General features: G+C 48.4%; 1 protein-coding gene across 1 annotated transcript in view; it reads left to right on the top strand.

Moving 5' to 3' along the window:
• Positions 1-22,790, top strand: part of asl (argininosuccinate lyase) — a 61,732-nt gene extending 38,942 nt beyond the window's left edge. Inside the window, exons 10-16 of the mRNA XM_072469474.1 lie at positions 1,806-1,920; positions 11,752-11,836; positions 13,504-13,563; positions 17,226-17,309; positions 18,466-18,546; positions 20,301-20,407; positions 22,348-22,790. Of these exons, the coding sequence (XP_072325575.1) occupies positions 1,806-1,920; positions 11,752-11,836; positions 13,504-13,563; positions 17,226-17,309; positions 18,466-18,546; positions 20,301-20,407; positions 22,348-22,495 (680 nt within the window). The 3' untranslated portion in view covers positions 22,496-22,790. The remainder of the gene's footprint in view (positions 1-1,805; positions 1,921-11,751; positions 11,837-13,503; positions 13,564-17,225; positions 17,310-18,465; positions 18,547-20,300; positions 20,408-22,347) is intronic.
• Positions 22,791-27,619: the final 4,829 nt, after the last annotated feature.

The raw sequence follows: 27,619 nt of genomic DNA, 5'->3' as shown, positions 1-27,619 counted from the left end.
CATTCCTCTGATTTTCCGCCTCTGATTTTCCGTCTGCAGACTTTTTCTTCCTACCGGTATGGCTGAAGTGATACACACATAAAGCAAGGGCAAGTGAAGTGAGATGCACACAGTAACAATCTTTATTAGTGTCACAAGTAGGCTTACATTAACACTGCAATAAAGTTACTGTGAAAAGCCCCTAGTCGCCACACTCTGGCACCTGTTCGGGTACACAGAAGGCGAATACAGAATGTCCAATTCACCTAACAAGACGTTGACTGTGAGAGCCGTGCACTCCCTGAGTCCAAAGTGAAACTATTTATTTTGTTCTTATCATTTGAAGTTGATTATAGTTCTACTAATATATAAATGATTAAGCATGTTCTATAACTCATTCTAAAATATTTGGCGTGTGTTAAATGTATCTAATATTCATTGGGTCACGGTTAGTGAACGGGGCTGATTTCAATCTTGCGGCTCACTGAGATGAAGGAGGACATCTCGTGCGGCCCACTCACCAGCCTAGGTTGCCCGTCACTGGTGAGGAGTTAACAGGCACGGTTGCATCAGAGTAATGTTCATAGTTTTTGAGTTGTTGCATTTGGGGAATAATCATATTTTTCCCAATCTGCTCAACATTTCAAACATAGCAGGTTAGTGAGACACAAAGGGGTCGCAGTATTGGGGGAAGCGCCTGGGATGGTAAACTGAGATTAATAGTGCATTTCAAAGATTTAGTAATGGTGGCAGCATTAAGAGAATGGATTGTTAGAGATGCGAGGAACATTTCTTTGGCACACTCCTTTGTACAGGGGTTTGTTAGTATCAACACAGATTATTCAGGAAAAGAGAAGGGTATGTGAGGATTGTCGATTGGCTTTTTGCCCAAGAAAGGAAATATCACCTGTAAATTATAAGGGCATTGATACACTAGAGAAAGGCAAGTTTAGTTCTTAAGTAAGAGTATGCTTTTTATTTAGTTCCTGGGATGTGAGCCTCACTGGCAAGAGAATCGTATATTTCCCACCCCTAATTGCTCTCTGTGGATTACTGAGCCATTTCAGAAGACAAGCACATTACTATGCTTCTTGAGTCAAGGGTAAGGATGGCAGGTTTCCTCGCTTGAAGGATATTAGTGAAACAGATGAGGGTTTTTCTATGACCGTCTGGTATTTTTCAATCAGTGAACTGAACTTCTGGGTAGCATGGTGGAGGCACAAATCCCAGAATTATTTCCGTAACAGTTGGATGATAGATTGTGGGGCCCTTTCTTCCATGTATAAGCTGCAATGGCCCATTTAACTCCCATTTGTATTGATCTTGTTACCTGTAATGAAGTCTTGCTTGTTTGTACATTTGATTGTAAGTCAAGAGCAGAAAATGCTGGAACCATTCACTCGGAGGTCAGATTGCATCGCTGGTTCCTGTCAGGATGCTGCCTGACCTACTTTCCTATGATTTCCAGTATCTGCAGTATTTTAGACTTTTAAGTCAATATATTTGTTTTGCATATTTTTGGTAAAGAAGGAGCTGAAGGAACTCTGCAAAGTCTCAGAAGCTAAATAGAATCATCAAATCATTCAATGGCTACAGACAGAGAGAGGCCAATTGGTCCATCGTGCGAGTGCCGGCTCTCTACAAGAGAATACAGCTCGTCTCACATCTTTCACAAATGCCCTCCAATGTGTCTTCGTTCCTCTTCAATGGCTTATACAGTTGCCTTTGAAACAAATTATAGCTGTAAGATAAATGTCTGTTTTATCTGCGCAAGGAAACATCACGTTTGTAGCTATAGGTTAACATTTTGCTCCGGTTTATTGTAGCTGAGATCATGTTCTGGTGCTCCTTGTGTATGATCCACCTGAGTAAGATATCCGAGGATCTAATCATTTACAGCACCGCGGAATTTGGATTCGTAAGCCTGTCTGATGCCTACAGGTAATTCCAGAACCAGTGACTCTCTTATACTTTCTATTGGAGCTGATGCCAAAGAAATAATGCATTTTTGTTTGGGTTAGGTATACATTTTATCGCCAATTAAATGTGCAAACTTTCCATGGGTGCTCTAGGCAGTTGGAGAATTATTTGTTTTATTAACTAAATTTATAGGGACAATTAAGGGGCAATTTAGTGTGGCCAGTCCATCTAACCTGCACAGCTTTGGGTTGTGGGGGTGAAACCCACGCAGTCACAGGGAGAACGTGCAAACTCCACAGGGACAGTGACCCGGGACCGGGATCGAACCTGGGTCCTCAGCGCCGTAGGTAGCAGTGCCAAACACTGCGCCACCGTGCTGCCCTGCAGTTGGAGAATTATAACCACAGTTTATATGAAAAGGCCTGGGCAATATACACCGAAAAAATGAATCCATAAATAGCAACATGTAAATCTGAGCTGTGAAAGTATTTGACCTTCTCTTTCAAGATAGTAATATTTTTTGCCTTTTATTTTCAATAGAATTCCTTCATTGATAAACAACAAGATTTTTCCTGTGAGCTTTTTGTTCTGAGTGCAAATGTTTGTCTTCCTGTGAAATTGTGAGTTTAGATAGAAGACGACAGTGAAAAGGGTAGAGGTGTTTGATTTGTTTTTTATTTTGTGAAGTTAAAGTTGCGATTTCTGATAAGGAGACTGGAGTTTAAGTCCCAGCTTTAATATTTACATTTGAATCGCATTTATATTCCATATAATTGAGTTTTTTAGGATACCAGATCAGCCCCTAACTTTTGCTAGGACACTAGTCGAGAACCCCAAACAATTTTTGTATCTTGTAAAACCGTGGAGAAAGGATATTTCACCCCAGGACTGATGACTCTGACCAATAGGTATCTTTTATGTTAAAACAAACTTTAATTTAAACATAGAATTAACCACATTCACATCAAAGGAATAGCTTTACAATGATCAGTTAAACAGTTGTTAAAGGAAAAACTTGGTAACTTACTATCTACACCTGCCAATAAACCGAATTAAGCCACACAATACAGTTCAAATGCCACTTAGAAATAAAGTTCGCACAACAGGGTTACTTGCAATCTTCTCGATAGATACATTTAGAGAAAGACCCTTTCAAGAGCGGATCCAGTACACTCCTGCTCAACCTAACAGCATTTGGTAAAACTGCTATTCAACTTAAAATCCGATAACAGACTGCAAAACTACAGACTGCCCTGGCTCCCCCCATTAATTATATCACCTCTACCCCACTAAGTTCCATGACCTGCTTAGCTCGGGCTAAACACAATACCTCAAATTATCTATACTCCAGGAAATCTCCTGCATTCAAAACAATGTTCCATTAGTAATTGCCTCACCTTTTATGGCACCTTAATTACTGCTTTAGTAGACACATTGACTTATGTATTTTAAACCAGGGTTTTTAATAACATTACTGCCACAAATGTAGAATATAATATATAACAATTTCTACCTTCATCACAAGTTCATCACTGATGCTCCCAACTGCAAACACCTCATGTGAATATTGTGGCACCCTCCTGCTTTAGGGTGACAGGTGGCATCAAAGTAAATCATTTCAGCTGCAACTCACGTGATTTAAAAAAACAGCATGCTGAATGGCCAAAACCATTGCGCCAATTTTTAGAGAAGTTGTGGGCAGGTTTGATTTTTTTTTAAGCGGATGCATGGGTTTTACCAACTGTCCCTTGTTGATCAGCTAAAGGGAGGCAGATACAGAATGGGAAGACAGTCATGGCTGCTCCAGGATACACACCAGCTCATAAGAGGGCCAGCAGGGCAATGGGAGGGGGGATGGGATGGGAGGCTCAGCCTTTGCAAAGGAGTAGCCTTGGCACTAGGCAGATGGCAGGGGATGGTGACTCTCCCGGCAGATGGTCATAGAGATTGGTGCACTCATCGCAGAATGCATCATTACGCAGCACTGCTGACCGAGCCCTGCCAGTAACTATATAAGTCACTGTGATTTTGAATTTCTCCGCTTCTGGCTTCTTCCAAGGATCAGTTGGTGGCATCTTGCAAACACAGTCTTGCCACAGTTGGACAGTACATTTACTGGAACAGAGGCCATTGCATCTCGCTATCATCACTGCGTTCCCTGAGATGCAGGGTATGATCAGTTGCACCCAGTGACCACCCAAACAGATTGGTCAACAGGAAGGGCTGCCACTTCCTCAAGGTCCAATTGTTCAGTGAGAGTAACTACGATGATTTGTCCACCTGTCCAAGCTGTCTCCGATCTTCATTCCAACCCCAAAAGTGTTTGGATGAGTCCTACAGGACAAGAGATTTCCCTTGAAGACCTGACTAAGAGCCTCACTCCTGAAGCCCCAGTTACAGGCAATTCAACCAGTGCCACCTGCTCACTAAGATGAACATTGAGTAGACGATGGGGCTTCTGAATATGTGATATTTCTGCCTGAGTTAATCTGCTGCTGCCCCCTGAGAATCTGGTGGTCCGCTCCCCTATTATATGGGTCTCCAGAGAGGTGTGGACTGTGAGGACTGAAAGGGCCTGGGAGGAGCCAACTCATCGGGGAGAGGAGCTGAGAAAGGAAGTGAGTTGGAGATGGAGGGATATGACACTGAATGGAGGTCTGCCTCTGCTGTATAGTGAGGTGGCTGCACTGATGCATGCACAGAGTACATAGCCTGGAACATCCTTCAGTGGCAGTAACTGACTGGAATTACATTTACCCTGAGGCGTTGCCCTCATTATGAAGGAGCCCATTACTAATTTCACGACCTTCCAACACTTTTCCTGTCACGGCATCTATAAAAGGAGTCCCAGACGTCTAGGCTTAACGTGTAGTTATTTATACATTGCGAAGAGAGGAACACTGTGCACAGCGATAGAAAGAACACAATACCAGAGACCCAGGGCAGCACGGTGGCGCAGTGGGTTAGCCCTGCAGCCTCACGGCGCCGAGGTCCCAGGTTCGATCCCGGCTCTGGGTCACTGTCTGTGTGGAGTTTGCATATTCTTCCCGTGTTTGCGTGGGTTTCGCCCCCACAACCCAAAAATGTGTAGGCTAGGTAGATTGGCCACGCTAATTTGTCGCTTAATTGGAAAATATGAATTGGGTAGTCTAAATTTAAAAAAACATTTTTTTTTTAAATTAAGGACTCACCCATGTGCAAATTGGGACATTAATTCGTTGTCCACTGGAGGCAGATGATTGACGGGAAAACAATCCTGACTCCCGATTCCTGTCTCCAGAGCGAGAATCCAGCCCTGTCTGTCTGCTCAGGGAAAGCTTCTGCAGCTGTGGCAGTGACATTCGAGAACTGATTCAGCGTTTCAAAGTGTAAATATACCTTGAAGAAGTTGCACTCCCCTTGGTATGATTAATTGTGAAAAGGGGGTGAAACGTTCTGAAAGGATCACTCAGAGAGCTAGGGGGCTGCTGTATCCCACTTCTTTTTTAAAAAAATAATTTTTATTAAAGGATTTCATAAAATATCAATAACAAAATGAGAAAGAAAAAATAACCCAACAGGGTTAAGTACAAAACACAATCTAAAAAAGCAACCCCCCAAGCCCCCCCCCCCGCCCCCGTACATAAATAATAAATTAACATTAACACCCCGATGGTAGCATTTTGGATAGCACAATTGCTTCACAGCTCCAGGGTCCCAGGTTCGATTCCCGGCTTGGGTCACTGTCTGTGCGGAGTCTGCACGTTCTCCCCGTGTGTGCGTGGGTTTCCTCCGGGTGCTCCGGTTTCCTCCCACAGTCCAAAGATGTGCAGGTTAGGTGGATTGGCCATGCTAAATTGCCCTTAGTGTCCAAAATTGCCCTTAGTGTTGGGTGGGGTTACTGGGTTATGGGGATAGGGTGGAGGTGTGGACCTTGGGTAGGGTGCTCTTTCCAAGAGCCGGTGCAGACTCGATGGGCCGAATGGCCTCCTTCTGCACTGTAAATTCTATGAAATTAACACAACAGGTGTATACACCCCTGCAGACCCTCCAGTGTAAATAACATAAACAAAAATAAAGTAAACGCACCCCCCCCGCCCCCCGAGCTGCTACCGCCATTAACCAATGTCTATCGTTCTGCCAGAAAGTCTAAGAACGATTGCCACCGCCTAAAGAGACCTTGTACCAACCCTCTCAAGGTGAATTTCACCCTCTCCAATTTAATAAACCCCGCCATATCGCTGATCCAGGATTCCACGCTTGGGGGCCTCGCATCTTTCCACTGAAGAAGAACCCTTCGCCGGGCTACCAGGGACGCAAAGGCCAGAATTCCGGCCTCTTTCGCCTTCTGCACTCCCGGCTCCTCTGCCACCCCAAATATTGCGAGCCTCCAGCCCGGTTTGATCCTGGATCCTACCACCCTTGACACCGTCCTCGCTACGCCCTTCCAAAATTCCTCCAGCGCTGGGCATGCCCAGAACATATGGGTGTGATTTGCTGGGCTCCCTGAGCACCTAACACACCTATCCTCACCACCAAAGAACCGACTCATCCTTGTCCCGGTCATGTGTGCCCTGTGCAGCACCTTAAACTGTATGAGGCTGAGCCTTGCGCACGAAGAGGAAGAGTTCACCCTCCCTAGGGCCGTCTGGCAAACGCCCATACCTGTAAGTACCTGAAGGTGTTCCCCGGGGGGGGGGGGGGAGCCCGTACTTCTACTCCAGCTCACCCAAGCTCGCAAACTTCCCGTCCACAAACAGGTCCCCCAACTTCCGTATCCCTGCCCTGTGCCACCCCGAAAACCCTCCACCTGTTCTTCCTGGGGCGAACCGGTGGTTCCCCCGTAATGGGGTCCACGCCGAGGCCCCAACTTCCCCCCTATGCCGCCTCCACTGCCCCCAAATGTTGAGGGCCGCCACCACCACCGGGCTCGTGGTATACCTCCTTGGAGGGAGCGGCAGCGGCCCCGTAGCCAGCGCCCCCAGACTTGTACCCTCACAAGACGCTGTCTCCAGCCTCTTCCAGGCAGCCCCCTCCCCCGCCATCACCCACTTGCGCACCATCGTCGCATTGGCGGCCCAATAGTGCCCACAGAGGTTGGGCAGTGCCAGCCCCCCCCCATCTCTCCTCCGCTCCAGGAACACCCTTCTCACCCTCGGAGTCCCTCGCGCCCACACAAACCCCATTATACTCCTGTTAACCCGCCTGAAAAAAGCCTTCGGGATAAACACGGGGAGGAGCACTGTCATTTGGATTGACTGCACCCGACCCGCCAAGGACAGCGGCAACGCGTCCCATCTCTTGAACTCCTCCTCCATTTGCTACACCAGCCTTCTAAAGTTAAGCCTATGCAGGGCCCCCCAGCTACTGGGCACCTGGACCCCCAAATATCTGAAGCTCCTCTCCGCCCTTTTTAGTGGGAGCTCGCCAATCTCCCTCTCCTGGCCTCCTAGCTGAACTACGAACAGCTCGCTCTTCCCCATATTGAGCTTGTACCCCGAAAAGTCCCCGAATTCCCTAAGGATCCTCATTACCTCTGGCATTCCTCCCACCGGGTCCGCCACATACAGCAGCAGGTCGTCCGCATAAAGCGACACCCTATGCTCCTCCCCACCCCGCACCAACCCCCTCCAGTTCCTCGACTCTCTCAGTACCACAGCCAGGGGTTCGATCGCCAGTGCGAAGAGCAGGGGGGACAGGGGACACCCCTGTCTCGTCCCTTGGTGCAACCGAAAGTATTCGGACCTCCTCCTATTTGTGGCCACACTCGCCATCGGGACCTCATACAACAGCCTAACCCACCTGACAAACCCCTCCCCAAACCCGAACCTCTTCAGCACCTCCCACAGGTACCCCCACTCTACCCTATCGAAGGCTTTCTCAGCGTCCATCGCCACCACTATCTCCGCCTCCCCCTCCCTCGCCGGCATCATAACGTTCAAAAGCCTCCGCACATTCGCGTTCAACTGTCTCCCCTTCACAAACCCCGACTGGTCTTCATGGATGATCTGCGGCACACGATCCTCAATCCTCGTGGCTAAGACCTTCGCCAGCACCTTGGCATCTACATTTAGCAAGGAAATCGGTCTGTAAGACCCACATTGCAGGGGATCCTTGTCCCGCTTCAGGATCAAGGAGATCAGTGCCCGGGACATCATCGGGGGTAAAGCCCCGCCCCCCTCCCTTGCCTCATTAAAGGTCCTAACTAACAGCGGGCCCAACAGGTCCATATATTTTTTATAGAACTCGACCGGGAAACCATCCGGCCCCGGTACCTTCCCCGCCTGCATGCTTCCTATCCCTTTGATCAGTTCCTCCAGCCTAATCGGGGCCCCCAGTCCCTCTTCCACCTTTGGAAACCTCAATTGGTCCAGGAAACGGCCCATCCCTCCCTCCTCCCGTGGGGACTCGGATCGGTACAATTCCTCGTAGAAGTCCCAAAAGACCCCATTGATGCCAACCCCACTCCGCACCACGCTCCGTCCCCTATCCTTAACTCCCCCGATCTCCCTAGCTGCATCCCGCTTGCGAAGCTGATGCGCCAGCATCCGGCTTGCCTTTTCCCCATACTCGTAGACCACCCCCTGGGCCTTCCTCCACTGCACCTCCGCCTTCCTGGTGGTCACCAGGTCGAATTCGGCCTGGAGGCTGCGCCTCTTCCTCAACAATCCTTCCTCAGGCACCTCCGCATACCTCCTGTCTACCCTCACCATCTTCCCCCACCAGCCTCTCCCTCTCACCCCGCTCCCTCTGGGCCCTAATGGAGATCAGCTCTCCCCTCACCACCGCCTTCAGTGCCTCCCATACCATCCCCACTCGGACCTCCCCGTTGTCGTTGGTCTCCAAGTACCTCTCTATACTTCCTCGGACCCGCTCGCTCACCTCCTCGTCCGCCAACAGCCCCACCTACAAGCGCCACAGCGGGCGCTGGTCCCTCTCCTCCCCATCTCCAAGTCAACCCACTGCGGGGCGTGGTCCAAAATGGCTATCGCCGAGTACTCTGTATCCTCTACTTCTCGCTATCAGCGCCCTACTCAAAATGAAAAAGTCGATTCGAGAATAAGCCTCATGGACATGTGAGAAGAATGAAAATTCCCGAGCCCCCAGCCTTGCAAATCTCCAAGGGTCCACTTCTCCCATTTGGTCCATAAATCCCCTCAGCACCCTAGCCGCCGCCGGCTTCCTACCCGTCCTAGACCTGGAGTGATCCAGTGCCGGATCCAACACCTTGTTAAAATCTCCCCCCATTATCAGGCCCCCCACTTCCAAGTCTGGGATCCGACCCAACATGAGCCGCATAAAACCCACATCGTTCCAGTTCGGAGCATACACATTGACCAGTACCACCCTCTCTCCCTGCAACATACCACTTACCATTATGTACCTACCGCCATTATCTGCCACAATGCTCGACGCCTCGAATGACATCTTCTTTCCCACCAAGATCGTCACCCCTCGATTTTTGGCATCTAGCCCCGAGGGAAACACCTGACCTACCCACCCTTACCTCAGGCTTACCTGGTCTGCCACCTTCAGGTGTGTCTCCTGGAGCATAACCACATCCGCCTTGAGCCCCTTCAGGTGCGCGAACACGCGGGCCCGCTTAACCGGTCCATTCAGTCCCCTTACATTCCAGGTTATCAGCCGGATCAGGGGGCTACCCGCCCCCCTCCCCCGCCGACTAGCCATGACCCCTCCTCGGCCAGCCACGTGCCCGCACCCCACACCCGGCCCGTTCCCCACAGCGGCATACCCCCGTCTCAACCCCCCCACTAGCTCCAGCTCCTCCTTGACCTTAGCAGCAGCAACCCCCCCCCCCCCCCCGGGCTAGGACCCATCTTAGCTGGTTTACTCCCCCCCCCCCCCCCCCCCATTGCACTTCCGCAAGTCTGCTGACTCCGGCCACGCCCGCCTCCCCTTCGACTCCTCCCATTGTGTGGCACACCCTCCTCTCCCCATCCACAGGCTCTCCCCCTCCCCCCTCCGTTCTAAGCGCAGGAAACAATCCCCGTTTCCCGGCCCCGGCCCCCCCCCCCCAGTCTTCAGCGCGGGAAAAAAGCCCGCGCTCTCCACCTACCAGGCCCCGCCACCAACCAAAACAGTGCCCAACCCGCCCCATCCGCCCTCCCCAACCCGAAAGAGAAAAACAGAGAAAAAGAAACCCAAAACAATGCAAAGGCCCCCCCCCCCCAAACAAAAAATAGGCATAACATATCCACCGCAGTCCCCAATCGCCCACCCTGACCCTCAGTCTGTGTCCAGCTTCTCGGCCTGAACAAAGGCCCACGCCTCCTCCGGAGACTCAAAATAATGGTGCCGGTCCTTGTAGGTAACCCACAGTCGCGCCGGCTGCAACATGCCAAACTTCATCCCCTTCCTGTGCAGCACCGCCTTCGCTCGATTGTACCCGGCCCTCCTCTTTGCCACCTCCGCACTCCAGTCCTGGTATATCCGAACCTCTGCATTCTCCCACCTGCTGCTCCTCTCCGTCTTGGCCCACCTGAGCACACACTCCCGATCGACGAACTGATGGAACCGCACCAGCACCGCCGGCGGAGGCTCGTTAGCCTTGGGCCTCCTCGCCAACACTCTGAGGGCCCCTTCCAGCTCCAGGGGCCCCTGGAAGGACCCCGCTCCCATCAGCGAGTTCAACATGGTGACCACATAGGCCCCCACGCCCGGCCCCTCCAGCCCCTCTGGGGGCCCAGAATCCGCAGATTCTTCCGCCTCGACCGATTCTCCATCTCCTCGAACCGCTCCTGCCATTTCTTGTGGAGCGCCTCGTGCGCCTCCACCTTTACCGCCAGGCCTAAGATCTCGTCCTCATTGTCAGAGATCTTTTGTCGAGCCTCTCGGATCGCCACCTCCTGGGCCGTCTTTGTCTCCAGCAGCTTATCAATAGAAGCCTTCATCTAGCAGGTCCGTTTTAATCTCTCTGAGGCAGCACTGGATACCCTCCGGTTGCTCCTCTGCCCACTGCGTCCACGCTGCCTGGTCTCCGCCCGCCGCCATTTTGTCCTTCTTCCCTCCCTTCTTCGGGTCCACCACCACCTTTTTTGTCGCCCCGCTCCTAGTTATAGCCATATACTGACGGGGAGCTATTATTAACTCCTTCCCACACCGGAAAACGTCAGAAAAGTGCGCTAGGGGGCCCTGAAGAGAGCCCAAAAGTCCGTTTTTGCGGGAGCCGCCGAATGTGCGACTTGGCTCCACATAGCCACAACCAGAAGTCTCGAGAGGGAATCCTTTTGGCAGTGTTCGCTTCACCAATCTGCCCCAAAAAGTCTGTGGAAACTCCTGAAAAAGGTCTGAGAGTCCGTTCCAGACGGGAGCTGCTGAATGCGCGACTTACTCCTCCATGGCCGCCACCGGAAGTCTTGTCCCCGCTTCTTCAATGGCCTTGGTAGATCTTTTCACAGTTGTTCCCTCTGCTGGTAGAATTCACCTTTAATAAAGGCCCTCAAGTCAGCTTGCAGCCTTGAAGCTTGCCCTTCCCCCATCTGCATGCTGGAAGAGGCTTTTGTCTATCCTGCAGCTACAGCCACATCTTTTACTGTTTCTGCCGGGTCTGGTTACCAAGAGACATACCATTCCTGGGGACACTGTCGGGGGAATGTTGCAGTCTTCATCCCACACCGGGAAATGTCGAAAAAATGCCGTTGGGGGTCCTGTAAAGAGCCCAAATGTCCGTTCCAAGCGGGAGCTGCCGAACATGCGACTTAGCTCTGCATAGCCGCACCCGGAAGTCTGTATCCCACTTCTGTTTAGCGGGGAGTCTATTATGTGTATCTTACCGGATGGCAGAGGTGAGAAAAAAGAGCAACAGTTTAGCTGATTTAAATGTTTGTGGTAAGAGCTTTCATCATCTTCCAGCACTGGGAGTAGCCTGATGCCCCAGAAGAAGAATGCCGATAGTCTGGAACTGATTCGGGGCAAGACTGGAAGTGTGTTTGGGCGGGTAAGTGTATTGTGATATTGTGTGGCTGGCTGTGACATTGAGTTAAGCTGTTCCCTCATTCTAACTCTTGTGAGTATTTATAACTGAACTGCACATTTTGACTGTCAGTCAGTTAAGCCCAAATGCAGTCTAAACTATTGATTCATGCGTTTAATTCCCTCATGATTCACACGCTTTGGGTTTTTTTCGATTAAAGTCACAAACCTGAGAAGTCGCCAAGATATTGAGGCCAGGTTAGGCACATGGCCAAAACTGTGGCTTGCGCAAAACCTTATCCGGGTGTGTTTTGACATTTCCAAACGCCCAGTCCAAAGTGCAAATTCTGAATGACTCAGCACTGTTGTATCCATGTGCACTTACTTTAATTAAAACTCAAATTTTTACCCCAAATATGTTCCCCTCCTTTGGGCAGGCTACAGTTTCACAGGGCTATGTGTCCACGTGACCATGGCCAGGAATTTTGCGGATGGCAGAGTTTCTCTTCCCGTCATCCGAGGAGTCTGTGACGAACACAGCGCCATCGATACTGGCTCCCGCAGCCATTTAATATTCCAGCGAGCATTAATTGGCTGGAGGTGGGACTTCTGCCCCTCGCTTGGGACGAAGTCACACCTCGGAGAGCTGTCAGCCATTCCCATTGACTGACAGCTCGCTAGTGCCAGCAGCAGGCGCTATGGTGGACAGGACTGGAACTGCAAGCGGTCCTCAAGTCTAAGTCGTGGGAGTCCAGGACCAGGTAAGTTTCGGGGCACTCTGGGCAGACAGAGGATACAAGGCCCAAGGACCAGATGGGGAGGGCAGAGAGGAGTAGCGGTGTTAGTGCAGAGACTGGGGTGGGAGTAAGTACCCACCCTATTTGTCGGCAGGTTGCCCAATGCTGAAAATGGTTCCCCTCCCCTCCTGCCTGAGGCCTGAGCATGGTGACTTTTCAGGCCTCCCCACCTCCCTCCCATCCCACCCCACCCCTGAACCTCTCCTGCCAGCCCTGAAAATTTAGTGCAGTAAACAATCATTAATTGGCCACAAAAGGGCTTCACTTGGGGCCAGAATGGGAGTACCAGCCAGGCTTATTCTGACCCAACCATAAAGTTCAATGAGGTCAAAGCAGGCAAGAGCCCAGTAGAATGGCCATCCGACATATTTTACTGCCACTACCCACCCTTTGCCCAATGTTTTACATGAACTTTAAGAATGAGTATCGGCTGGCCAGTCACCCATTGAGGATACCATAACTGAATGTAGCCTTTGTGGAAGGTGTTATTGGAATGGCAACACAGCTGTTTATAACCCTTCCTCAAGTTAGCACACGTCCCAACCCAGGGTAACTGCAACCAGTTGTAGGTCCCCAGCTGCAGAGAGATTTCTGTGAATAATTCGACTGGTGCAATTGAGAATTTTTACAACAAAGTGCCTAGTTGATTCTGAACTGCTGCAATGTGATATTTGCTGCAAAATAAATCCATTGCACAAATTGAAATTTCAAGTCAATTTTTCAATAATTTGGACGATATGGCTTCTGCAATGGTATTGTTGATACTTTGCTAGCCAGCGGTCTCGTGTATGTGTGTGCAACTATTTCTCTAGATTTGGTCATTGTGAAAGTCATTATTCCCCATCCCTGGGTTTTCTTTGAAGTACACTTTTTAATTTTTTGTTTTGTTTTACAGTTTTCTGGATTTTTGATGACTCTTAAAGGTCTGCCAAGCACATACAATAAGGATTTGCAGGTATCCAGATATTCACTACACCTCAGCAGTCAAGTTACAGACATTCATGTCACTCTCTTGGTGTCCTTTCGCCAAAGTCTGATGAGTTTTACTGAAACATTTAATGTTAATGCTCCGCTTAGGAAACATTTTCGATAAACGTTTAATAATGTCTGATAGACTTGTTTTGTAAACTAAATATGCTATTACCAAACCGTGACTGTTGGCAGAATGGAAGCACCAGTAGTTAACCATAGTGTTCTCCGGAGTCTTGCTGTGTACTGGCTGCTTGGGAATGCCAAAAGGATGTGACGAGTCTGTATTTAATTATATTGGAGCCCATGTGATAAAGATACACAGTTCTGGAACAGAGGGAGCTCCCAATTCTGACACCGCAATGCTGAAGGAAGAATGATGTATTCCCAAGTCTGGATGATGTGTGAATTAGAGGTGATGGCATTCCCATGAGCAGGATTTTATATTTCCCCCGTGCGATTGAAGGCAGGTGGGGGAGTTGTGAAATGCAGGCCATGGCCTGCCCCATTGTCTTCAACCCCCCCACCCCCGCCAATTCCTGACCTGACCATCATTTTATGAGAAAGCATGGGCAATGTACCCACTCTTGGGCCTAATGAGATGCTTAAGTGTCTCATTTCTGTCCTCGCCCTCCCCCCCCCCCCCCCCCCCCCCCCCCCCCCTCCACTATTTTGCCTATCTTAATGGAAGGCCCACGCATAGCAAGTAGTCTGAGCACTTTACTGGGCACAGGCGCAGGTTCCGCCTTAGGAATCTGTCCTAGGCCTACCTGGAGCATCTCCTCCCCCTGGCACCTCCCCCCAAGGTCATACCATCCCAATGTAACACTCCTCCCACTCCCTCAAACTCGGTGACTCACACCAATTTCTGGCACCTGCCGGTCAGGACCCTCCCCCTCGGACTTGCCTCCAGTCTGGCCTTCTAACCGCCTCTACTTCGGGTACTGGCTGTGGTCCCAGCAAAGACCACTCCTCACACCTGGTGTTGCTGAGACTGCTGAACTGAAGGCTAATTGGATTGGATCATCTCCAGGTGGAAGTGGAAGTCTCTCGCACAGCCAATTAACAGGCTGCCGAACATAAAATGGCTCCGGTCCAGCAGGCTATATCTTGAGCAATTTAAAAATGAAATGAAAATCGCTTATTCTCACAAGTAGGCTTAAAATGAAGTTACTGTGAAAAGCCCCTAGTCGCCACATTCCGGCGCCTGTTCGAGAAGGCTGGTACGGGAATTGAACCGTGCTGCTGGCCTGCCTTGGTCTGCTTTAAAAGCCAGCTATTTAGCCCTGTGCTAAACCAGCCCCCAGTTAGTCAGTTAGAATTTCATCAGAGGCGCGGGCCACATCCTGCCCATGTGTCTGTTTCCCTTAATCTTCTAGGTGTTAGTGGTCATGGGTATGGAAGGTGTTGTTGAAGGAGTCTTGTATGTTACTGCAATGCATCTTGTAGATGGTACATGCTGTTGCCACTGTGCATTGGTTGTACTGCACCTAGCATTAAGTTTGGCAGATGCACCCCTGATTCCCTCTGTCCTGATGTTGGCCAATAGACCAGACAGTTTAACCTGGCACCTACCCAAGGTGAGGTGGGAACTACCTAAAGCTAACTCCTGTGACCCTCAAACCATCAAGAATGAGGAAGATGTTTCTAAGAAATGTTTAAATATGTTAACTTCTCAATTTGTCTCGGTCGGATAAAGATAACTGTGTTAATATCTGACTTAACTATTGGGTGAATCTTCCCTGGTTATGATAGTTAATCCTGAGAATGCCAGTTGATATCTCTCTCTATTAGTTTAAGAATTTGATCTTATATGAAAGCTGACATCTATTGGAACTACCATGAAGCTGTGAGATTGTTCTAAAAACCCAACTGATTGACACTTAGTGCTTTCGGGAAGGAAATTTGCTCCCCTTACCTGGACTTTAACTGCTCTGTGAAGTCAATTCATTGTATTAAAACATTTCAGAGTTTCAGGAAGAGGATTCACCAGAACCATCTTGAGGCAATTAATGATGGGCTATAAATGCCAGCCTTGCCCATGAAGCCCACATCCTGAGAATTAATTTGGATCCAAAGAAATTCATTCCAAATCCTGTGTGGTGGGGTGGTCGCACTTTGCATCTCCCCATCAAGGTGGCAAATTGACACTGCATCATTGCGAATTAACCCTTAAAAGTCCTAAACCAGTGTTCATATCAAATAGACAACAGTCCTTGTGCTAGATCAGTTTTTAAATTCACTTACGGGTTGTTGGCATTGCTGACATTCATTGCCCATCGCTAACTACCCTTGACAGGATGGTGGTGAGCCGCCTTCTTGAACTGCTGCAATCTACGTGATGTGGGGCACACAATATGGCAATGAAATACTGAGCCAGTTCAAACAGTTACATGGGCAGGGTGGGTATGGAGGGATATGGGCCAAATGCGGGCAAGTGGGGCTAGATCGAAACTGGGCGGCATAGACAAGCTGGGCCGAAGGGCCTGTTTCCATGCTGTAAACATGTGTGACTCTAAACCAGGACCTTTGTTTTCCTGTGCTGACTTTGTTTCTTTGCCTGTGCTAAGTTAGTTGATCTTATGCGGAGGAGCGATTGGTTTATTATTTCTGAGTTGCTTGGAGCATAGTTTGGATTCCTGGGCTTGATCGAACGGCCTTATTGCGCCCGACTCGGTGACGCGACAAGACCATTAAATCTTGGGAGGCCTCATGAGATCTAATGAGATCTCGCGCTACATTGTAATCTGGATCTCGCCCTCACTGGGCGGGATCCAGATTTGCATATTTAAGTGAGCAGTTAGATTCACTGAAAATGACTACGTAACGGCACTTGGGGGAGGGGGTCTCCCAGACAATCGGAGGCAGGGTGATAGCCTGGTGGTTTCACCTGAGCACCCTGGTACTGCCTCTTGGGCACTGCCAGGGTGCCCAGATGGCACTGCCAGTGCCAGGTTGCCCATGCTAGGGATCGGGCCCTGCCATTATGAGGGGGGGGGCTCGAGGTCCCCCTAATCGGTAAGTTGTGATGCTGGCGGTGGGGTAGGGGTCCGAAGATTGCAGTGGGGTGGGAGGGGGGTGTTGAGAGAACAGGGCAGCATTTAAAAATGGATCTCAGCTCATCAGTGCAGGAAATGAAGTAAGTGAGGCCTCGTTCTCATAGATACCCCCCAAAAAAACAAAATCCAGTTTGATAGCGGGTCGCTTTTGGTGCTATAGGATCGGGGAAACACACCGCTATTTCATGCCGAAACTGGGACTATGTTTTCTGTTAAATCACGCCCCAAATCCCTGCACAGTTTATTAAGGTGAGAACCAAAGTTGACTATTAGGCTTTTACCTGACAATTAAATAGACTGTCAACTTTCACCTGCAAGACATGCCTAAGAAGAACAACCTGTTGGGTGAGTTCCTCAGCCAGCAACCAGCATCATAGAACAATAGAGATTCAGTGAACTTAAATCACCATTTATCCCACCTTACCCAAATTGCACTGCCCTACGTTCAGAGTCCTTTCCATGTACATCAGCAAGAAGATAACCTGTTTAAGAAGGGGTGGGGGGTGAGAGAAGAAAATTGAGGTGAGAAAAGAAGGAATGATACAGTGTTGTCCATTATGAATTGTGAGAATCTGTTTCACTTTTACAGGAAGACAAGGAGGCAATGTTTGAAAGCATTGACACCGTCACTGCCGTACTCCAAGTGGCATCAGGTGTAATATCTACATTAAAGGTAATAGCCCCCTCAGTTTACCTTCAGGATATTAATGCTGAGTGGTACACATGGTAAAACCTCCGCATTTCATGCCTGACGCCTTGATTAGAAGCCAACCCAGCATGGTGGAATCCGGCTTTCGCTGCTTGCCGAATGCAAGGACAACGTCAAACCTGGAGAGTATGGGCCTAACTTCCCACTCTGCATCCAAAATGTTCAGAGTTTCACGCAGTGGTTAGGGATTTGCAAAGATACATGCTACACCAGCAGCGTTTCCAAGGCGAGACCAAGGAATGTCATTAGGATTGAGTAAAGGCAGTTTTAATCAGAAGGTGGCAATTCGCTTGATTCAGATATTCAGTGACCAAATTGGACATAACCCTCGCATTACCCAAGATTTTAACCTCATGGCAAAAATTAAAACATCTAAATAATTGTGATTGGCATGTAACAGCTATTAATTTAAAGATACCCTTTAGATCTATTACTTCAGAACAGGAGCTATTCTGGACCTAACTTTAGATTTGTTCTTTTGTAAAACAATAAATTAACATTTAGTAAGATTATCATTACTGTCAATTGTCTAGTTGCAGAGGTTCTACAATGTGTAAGCAATATTGGGACAAATGTTTAAATTCTTATTAAATACTTGTAGAAAGAATCGAGAGTTAAAGTCTTAACTCTTGAGTACTTTTTGTTGCGACCTGATTGTCTCCTAGTTTGGTTATTTTTTTTAAGTTTAATTCCAAATTCTTATGAGACGATAATGTTTTATTGGATATGTTTGGAGAGTTGGGGGTGGCGGTGGGGTGACACAGTAAAATACTTTGAACAAGAAGTATTTCCCTTAGACTTTCTTGGCTTCTTTGAAGTGGGGGAGATGGTAGTGTATAGGTAATGTCACTGGACTAGTAATCTAGAATCCAGACTAATCCATTGGGGAAACATTGATTCAAATCTCCACCCATTGCAGATGGTGGAATTTAAATTCAACTCGTAAAATCTGCAATGGGAAGCTAGTATCAGGAATGATGACCATGAAAGTTGCTCAGTTTGGGGGCAATGGAGAGTGGGCAACAAATGCTGGCCTTGCCAGCAATGCCCGCATCCCATCAAAAGATAAAAGAAGACCATTGTTTTGTTCATTGTGTACAATGTTACTTTTTTCCTGAAGGTTCATGAAGATGCCATGAAGAAGGCTTTGAGCCCAAACATGCTGGCTACAGATCTGGCTTATTACTTGGTTCGCAAGAAGGTGAGCATTTGGACCATACCTTAAAGCTGAAGCCGTTTTATAATGTCCACCACCCAGTGAATTTAGCAGCTGCCTGTGTGCCACGAGATGTTCTGGAGAGAAACCCATTGTGTATTAGCAAAGGACTTCTTCCTTAAGACCCACCCTCCCAATCGGTAACATTAGGGAAAATGTCAAATCCAGCTGCTGTTTCCATCGGCTAATTCCAAAAAGACCTATTTAAGATCAGCCAGTGCATTACAACCTAGAGCTCTAGGCTTGGCTATTCTGCTGTTGTATCGAGAGCATCAAGTACAGTGACCCAAGACGATTGCTGGACGATTGGATTGACTGCTTTGCAGTACACCTCAGCAGTATTTTGAAGATTCTCCACCCAATCAGCTATTAAACCATCACCCTCTTATTGAGGGTGACAGTGATGTTGTTCTCACAATTTCTTACAGTGTAGTAACACAGACTATCGAACGGGGCTCTATTATTTATTTGGGCCTCGGCGGGAAATGCCTGACCGAGTCCACACTCAGTCACATTTCTTGCACTGAGGAGCTCCGTTCGCCAGCACAGGAAAATGCCCCGAGCTCTTAATCTCCAAATGCGACTGCCGGAACACCTGTTGGGGGCTGGGGTGGGTGGGGTGGAGCACACCCTCCCCTCTGCTCCACCGCATATGGGCAGGGCTCTTCCCAGGACCAATCCCTGGTGTGGGCAAAATGCCACCTTGGCACTGCCATCATGGCACCCTGTCAGTGCCCCTACCAGGCTGGAAGTACCACCTGGGTACCCTGGCAGTGTCAGGCTGGCCACCCGGTGGCATTGCCAGGGTGTTAGGCTGGCAGTGCCACTGTGCCCTGGTGGCATCAGCAGTGGCATGGTGCCACTCTGCCCAGAGGCCAATCACTCGGGGTCTTCGATCGACTGGGAGACGCGCCCCCCCCCCCCCCCCCCCAAGTACTGTTCCGCCTGTTGTGGGAACCAGTGCTAACCGGCGCCTGGCTGGGGTCTCCTCAGAGAGAGGCCGTGAGATCCCGGTGGCTGATTAGATCTGACTTAGGCATAGTTAAGTGAGCAGTTACGCTCACTTAACTTTGCAAATCTGGATCCCCCCGATTCCGGCGGGACACGGTCGATAAAACTCGCCCACATTCTCTTACAGTGTAGCAACAATCCTACTTAATTCAAAAAGATATCTTTGGCAGTGAACAAATACGCAACTTCCAAAAGTCATTGCGTTCTCGAAAAGGTTACTCTGCACCCATTTCCAAAATATCAATTATACTAACAAAATTGGTGTGTGCCTCTCAATTCTGTATGATTTTCTGATTGCACAGATTGCTTTGTCACTCACAAAATTTGATGATACTTCAGCAATGATAATAAATTAAAATCTATTGTTTTTTTATGTGAAATAATCCCTAGAAATACAGATTTAGGCAGAATGTTGTTGCAGCCTATCACGCATTAAGCACTGATAAAGGATGTGCATTCCAAATGACTAAACTGTGATCATTTTGTTTTTGCTGCCTTTGTACATCGGTCTGGTTAACCTCTAGTATTCTGGTTTCTAAAGTATCTCTTTAAACAGACTCTGCTGCCTATTAAGGGTGGCAAACGTAATCACGGCTACACAGTACTATATAGTTAGAAACCCCATATTTCAGATGGTTAAACTCTTGGCCGTGCGCGTGTGTGTGTGTCGGCAATTTTTTCAGTCTGTGATTACACCTGAATACTTGACTAGATTTGTCTTGCTGCAGATGCCATTCAGGGAAGCCCACAGTGCTTCTGGAAGAGCTGTTCACTTGGCAGAAAAGAAAGGTATTGAAATGGATCAGCTCACCCTGGATGATTTCAAGACCATTAGGTATGTATTGTGGATCAATTGCATTCATCTTTATTTGGTAAGAGTTGATGTCAGTGAAAGAATCAGTAATGAGTCACAATGGGTTGGTGTTTTCATCGAACATACAGTGCAGAAGGGGACCATTCGGTCCATCGGGTCTGCACCGACTCACTTTAAGCCCTCACTTCCACCCTATCCCCGTAACCCAATAACTCCTCCTTACCTTTTTTGGACACTAAGGGTAATTTAGCATGTTCTATCCACTTAACCTGCACGTCTTTGGACTGTGGGGGGAAACCGGAGCACCCGGAGGAAACCCACGCAGACACGGGGAGAACATGCAGACAGTGACCCAGCGGGGAATCGAACCTGGGATCCTGGCGCTGTGAAGCCGCAGTGCTAACCACTATGCTACCGTGCTGCCCCGGTAGTTTTTCAAGCTAGTTTTTTCTTCCAGGGCCATTGTTTGGTATTGAAGAGTGAGTGCCAAGAGAGAGGTTGCAAGAGGAGCAAGTGGGAGTTGAGGCCTAAGGATGCCTTGAGCAGATGGGGTTTGGATTGGGGTAGGTCAGGAGCAAACAGCAGGAAGCCCCAGTTTAGGGCTGATCGCAGTGCTGGTGAGGAAGGTGGAGGGCTGTTGAGAAAAAGATAGATTTCCTGTAGAGATAGGGTGAGACTTGCCTCTTGCTGTGGCTTCTGGTACATCTGAACAGTGGAGCTGGGAAATCAATAGATACCGGAATGGAAGCTGAATCTTGTTTATGTTTTAACAGAAGGGGGAGCTGATTTATTTTTGCCAAGTACTTGTGTACATTTACTTCGGAGGGGGGGGAATAAATATCAGAATGTTTTCATACTGAGGAATGGAACTGGTCATGTTTGAGCAAAGTAAATTAACTTGAAATTGGGAAATACATTTCCTTTTGAATTTAGAATTTTAAAATAATTTCATGGGTTGTAAGCATTGCTGGCTGGCCCAACATCTATTGCCCATCCCTAACAGCCCCTGAATTAAGTGGATTGCTCGGTCATTTGCTGTGGACCGAGAGTCCCATGTAAACCAGACCAGGGAAAGACGGTAGATTTCCTTTCCGAAGGGACATTAGTGAACCAGATGGGTTTTTACGATAATGGTTTTAAATACAGATTTTCATGGAATTCAAATTCCACCAACCGCCATGGTGGGATTCAAAGCCGGATCCACGGAGCATTACTCTGGGTTCACTGGATAACTAATCCAGTGACAATACCGTCTCCCCTGGGTAATCTCATTTTATAACTCGAAAAAACTATTGATGATAAAATATTATTGCTGTTACAGTTTGGAGAACACCTTCTATACCTGTGAGTTTTACGATACATTCTTCATTTTGCTTACTTTGTGTGCCTACTGTTGGTGTCATTATTCATCTGAAATTGGGAACATGGGGATTAATTTTATTCCAAGAACCAAGCTAAATGGAATGTGGTTAATATTAGTCCGGTAAAAGTTCAGGGTGAGTTTGAGTTAAAACTTCGCCACGTAATGAGCGGCACGGTAGCACAGTGGTTAGCACTGTTGCTTCACGGTGCCAGGGTCCCAGGTTCGATTCCCAGCTTGGGTCACTGTCCGTACGGAGTCTGCACGTTCTCCCCGTGTCTGTGTGGGTTTCCTCCGGGTGCTCCGGTTTCCTCCCACAAGTCCCGAAAGACGTGCTGTTAGGTCATCTGTACATTCTGAATTCTCCCTCTGTGTAGCCGAACAGTCGCCTGAATGTGGCGACTAGGGGCTTTTCACAGGAACTTCATTGCTGTGTTAATGTAAGCCTATTTGTGACAATACAGATTATTATTAATATAAGTGTTTGTTTTCCACTGAGATATGCGTGAGTGGAAACCATCATGTTTTTTTTTGAACTTCGGAGTGACGACGGTCTAATTGTTACATTCCACCTAATCAATGTCTTCTCTTTTTCCAAAAGTCCTCTGTTTGAGAGTGATGTGTCGAAGATTTGGAATTACACCAACAGCGTGGAGCAGTATGCAGCCGCTGGGGGCACTGCGAGGAGTAGCGTGACCTCGCAGATCGAGCAACTGAGAGCGTGGCTGAAAAAAAGACAGAGCATTTAAGATTGTCCACTCTTGGAGCGAACTGCAATTAGGCAGATTAAACAGCCAAGTGATTTACATTGGAATACGTAATACTTTCTGACGGGGGGTGGGGGGGAAACATTTCTGTTTAATTGCAAAAATTCTTGAATACTTTTAAAATCCACGGTGGGGATGGTGTTAAATTCAGTAATGATAATTGACAGTGAACTGAATTTAAATTGTATAATGGCTATCATATGGTATTGTAACCGGCTGCAATTCATATCTGATCTGTAAGAAAAAACTTGAGCAAAATAAATCTTGATAGATTTGAGACTGATTTCACTGTGCGGCTGCAGCCATCTGGGATGGCCACGTCCAGATTACAAAATGGACACTTGCAAAGAATGCAGGGAAAATTGGACAATGCTAAGAAACAAGCAGGTGCAAGCTCTGTCTGTTGATTAGAACCTTAAACTCTCAGACAGGACAGAAACCACCAAACAATCTACATACTAATGAGCCATCTCCAGGGACAAAAGGGAAACATTGAGATACACAATGTTAGGACAGACAACCCGGCGCCAGAAGGAGCTAAGATAAAGCAGACTGACAGTCACCAGGACACGCCCAACGATCAGGGACACGCCCAGCGATCAGGGAACCACCCCTCTATTGGAGGAAAATCGATACCGATGATTGGGAAAGACCCAATTAGTTGAGGCCAAGTTCAAGGCCCGCCCAAAAGCTCGCAAAGCCCTTTTCAGTATAAAAGGTATCCCCCAAGGGAGAACCCTCCTCCTTTGGCTTTGGCTCTCACCGAAGAGAGAGACCTGTCTAGCAGCTGCACCAGACCAAGTAAGTTCCAAGTCAACGCACGCTACGAGATAGACGCTCCTAGTTGCTACCCTGTAAACAGCTCAACCCAGCATCCTCAGAACCGAGAAATGGCCATTGTTCCTCTGACTGGGCACCCAAAGCTAAGTATAGGCTTTAGTAATAGTGGTAGTTTAGTTTGTAGAGTTTATGCATGAGTAGATTTGACTGTGTGTAAATAAATGAGCATTGCTTTTGTACTTACTAACTGGTGTATCGAGTCATTGATCAGTATTCGGTTCTGAACCTTGTGGCGGTGTCAAAAGATACCTGGCGACTCTTAAGCAAACGTGATTAAACAGAGCCAACCACAGTTAGCAACATTTACTGGCGACATATGACGGGACTCGACTTAGAAGTGGCCTAACCACTCTGAGAGAACCCAAAATTTGAATTAAGAATCCAATTGGGAACAGAAAAACCACAAGCGTCAAAACAGTACTGATCAAGCCTCCGAGATTCGGAAGTGTGTTAATGCATGCGTACTAACAGGGATATAAGGTAAACCTGAGAGATTTTGTTGCGTAAAACTGTCGGGAGTTTTGTAGGCCGTAAATTAGCGTAAGCCGTACCCGTGTTTACATCACCGCGTTATCACGCCCTGTTCCAAATTCGGTTGAGAACCTAGTAGAGAAAATGGCAAAGAAGGCAATGGAACGCCTTATGAACCCCCAGGAATTCGAGGCCAGGAATTCGAGGTTGCAGCGACCAGTAGAGTAGGACAGTGTCTCGTTTGGGAAGATGAGATCAGGAAATATCTCAAAGGGAAAGGATGGCCCCTTTGGTGTGAATTCTGTGATAATGAGGAAACGGCCTGGGAGTATAGGACATACTTGGTGGGAGAACCTGTCAGAGATACACAAGAAGAGCTTGGGAAAAGCTCGCAAGCCGATGGCAATCTTGTCCTGTTTGGCACAATTGCGAGGCACAGAGGAGGTCATTAGGACGCTCTGTAGAGCGATAGAGGAGAGAGACCGAACCAGTAAGGTAGACGCGAGTGAGGTAGAGAAAGAGGATCGAGATCTGAAAGAGCAGTTAGCAGCAAGGGACAGAGAGGTGGATGATGCCAAGAGGGCACATCAGTCTTGTCTCGCGCATTTGAACAGTTTTCAGACGCAATACGATAAGGCCCACCAGGACACGCAACGTGCGGTCTGGGTAAGACAAGAAACAGAACAGCAAGTTGAGAAATTGCAGAAACAGTGCAATGATTTAAAAGCAGCCCTACGAGCACTCCATACTCCCACGACGGAACAAAGGCCGAACTCAGTAGACCACGCAAAATGCCGGAAACAAATTGCAGAATTGCAATCTCTGCTGTCCGTGCAAAATGGATTTCAGAGTACATTCGGACCCCAATTATATCAAGAAAACGGCCCCGATTGGCAGGAATTGAACGAGACTGCCCATAGATACGTACATGGGACATGTACGCAGGAAAAACCCCAGAAAAGGAAAGCGCCCCAACCCCCAACCGAACAGGCAGAACACACCCCCAGGAATCCTGTAACCACACACCGCAGGGCCGCAGGAGAAGGAGAAGCAGACTTCCTTTACACAACCGCATTAACCGTGACCCAATTACGGGAGCGTGTGGAAATATTGCACCGTTCCTTCCCACTTCAGACCCCTACCAATTTTTCGCAAAAGTCAAACAACAGGCTACCATGTACGGCCTGGACGAAAAGGAGCAAGTGAAGCTCACAGTTTTAAGCCTCAACCCTTCAGTCGTAGCAGCCCTTCCCGACCCACAGAACGTAGGAGGAGGCACACTCCAAGAGATGCACACAGCGATCCTTGATGCGATCGGCTTTAACAGAGGAGACCCCGTAGAAGGCCTAAATAAGTGTAGGCAAAAGAAGACCGAGCACCCCACAGCGTTTGCTGGACGTTTGTGGATTCACTTTACCGCAGTTTTTGGAGAGTTAGCCCGTGCCAATTTGTCCCCAGATAATATGGCCAAATGGACTCGAATTCTAGTCTCCCACGCCACAGAAGCAGGACGAAAAGCTTGCGCAAATTATGACCCCTCAGATGAGGCCCACAATGAAAAATGGGTTTTGAAGAGATTGTCCCACGCTTGGGAGCAATCAATTGCAGGCAAAACCGCATTTATAACACCCGATGAAGAGCTGGCAGAAATGAACCTAGTTAAGGCACAGCAGAACGCCGCATGGGTAAATGAGGGCAGGAACAGCCAACCCCAGCCAAAACTCAAGAATGTTACAGTTGTGGACAGCTAGGACACTTTGCACGAGAGTGCAACGAGCCCCAGAAACAGCAGAGAAACTAACAGACAGGCACCCTAAACAAGAATAGGGCAAAACCGATCCACTGCGCTAGCGCCCGTTCAGAGAGTACAGACACGAACGGCACCGACTGACGGTGTTCGGACTCCCCAACTTGGGTCTGCGACACCCTTTGGGACATGTCCGGTAGACCGGTAGTAGCAGGCAAAGATCGGGGACAACCCGTAGAATTTCTTTGGGACACAGGAGGGTCCCGCACCACACCCAATTCCTCCACAATGTTTCAGCGAGACACATGGCCCACAACAGACACCATAACACTCAGCGGTTTTACAGGCCATTTACAACAGGGACACATCACAGCCCCTATAGCAATACAGATAGGGAACATCACGACCAAGCACCCCGTAGTTTCAGTTGATCTGCCCCAGACAGTAGAACATATCCTTGGGATCGATTTCATGAGCTCCCATAACCTTTCTTTCGATCCAGTGAACAAGTGTGTATGGAAAATGGCAAAGGCAGCACGAGCCCCCGCCACGCTCACAGTAGGAGAATACGTAAATAGGATTAGCTCAGTAGGAGACTTCTGGTTCGACCCTCGAGCCATTAGTGCAGAGAAACAGGTTAGCACAGTCCTGCAGGAACATAAAGCAGCATTTGCACAGCACAAGCACGACTGTTACAGTTTGGCTGGCTTTGTGAACATTACAGGTCCCGACCCTAAACCCCAGAAGCAGTACGGATTTCCCCAGGAAGCAGAGGGAGAAATCTCCAAAGTAATGGAGAGTTTGTTGCATCAAGGCGTACTCAGGTCAGTAGCCTCCACAAACAACGCACCGATTTGGCCCGTCAGGAAACCAGATGGAACATGGCGACTGACCATTGATTACCGGGAATTGAACAAAGTAACCCCAGCAGCAGCCCCCACCGTAGCCACGAGTCCCGAGACCATGCTCAAACAGGGACTCCAGTCAAAAAAAAATTTGGTTTTGGACATAAGTAATGGCTTATGGTCCATTCCATTGGCTAAAGCGTGCCAGTACAAATTTGCCTTTACATTCCAAGGGCAACAATACACGTGGATGTGCCTTCCACAAGTCTTCCACAACTCCCCCTCCATTTTCCACCGACAGCTGGCAAATGGTTTCTCAAAATTTTCCCACCCTGATTCTCTGGTCCAGTATGTAGACGACTTGTTACTACAGACAGACACAAAGGGAGAGCACATTTCGCTTCTCGCCGAACTCCTAGCACTCCTAAAGGAAATTGGTTGTAAAGTCAACCCTAAGAAGGCCCAGATTCTGAAAGAAAAAGTGATTTACTTGGGAACAGTGATCACTCATGGTAAACGCGAGATAGAGCACAAGAGAATTGACTCGATCGTCAAATTGCCCCTTCCCCACAATGTCTCAGCCCTCCGGTCATTTTTAGGACTGGTTGACTACTGCCGAAACCATATTGACGTTTTCGCCACTAAAGCAGCGCCCCTTTCCAAACTTCTCATGAAGCAGGCACCTTGGGAATGGCTTCCACAGCATACAGATGCTGTGGATGCTTTAAAAAGAGCATTCAGCACAGCCCCCGCACTACAGGTCCCAGATCTACTTTCCCCATACGCTTTCAAGGTAGCAAGCACCGACCAAACCCTCCCGGCCGTGCTCCTCCAGAACGCCATGACCAGTTACGCCCCGTAGCATACACCTCACGCATGTTAGACCCCGTAGAGCAAGGATTTTCTGCCTGCGAAAGGCACCTGCTCGCAGTTTTTGGGGCAGTACAATACTTCGCCTACATTACAGGACTCAACCTCATCACCATCCTCACAGAACACACACCGACACAGCTATTGTGAGATGGCCGACTTAAAGATGGCACAGTCAGCCGTTGGACCCTTCTTTTACAGGGACGGGACATCACGGTAAAAAGAACCAAAACTCACACTTTCCTTGCCGATAATTTGCAGTATGCAGGCACCCCTCACGAATGTGAGATCATCACCACTAAACAGAACACAGGCCTATTTATTCCCAAAACA

This window comes from Scyliorhinus torazame, chromosome 12 (assembly GCF_047496885.1).
Source record: "Scyliorhinus torazame isolate Kashiwa2021f chromosome 12, sScyTor2.1, whole genome shotgun sequence".
In the NCBI taxonomy this organism is placed as follows: domain Eukaryota; kingdom Metazoa; phylum Chordata; class Chondrichthyes; order Carcharhiniformes; family Scyliorhinidae; genus Scyliorhinus; species Scyliorhinus torazame.
Note: the sequence above shows the minus strand (reverse complement) of the source record. Positions and strands in the feature narration are given on the sequence as shown.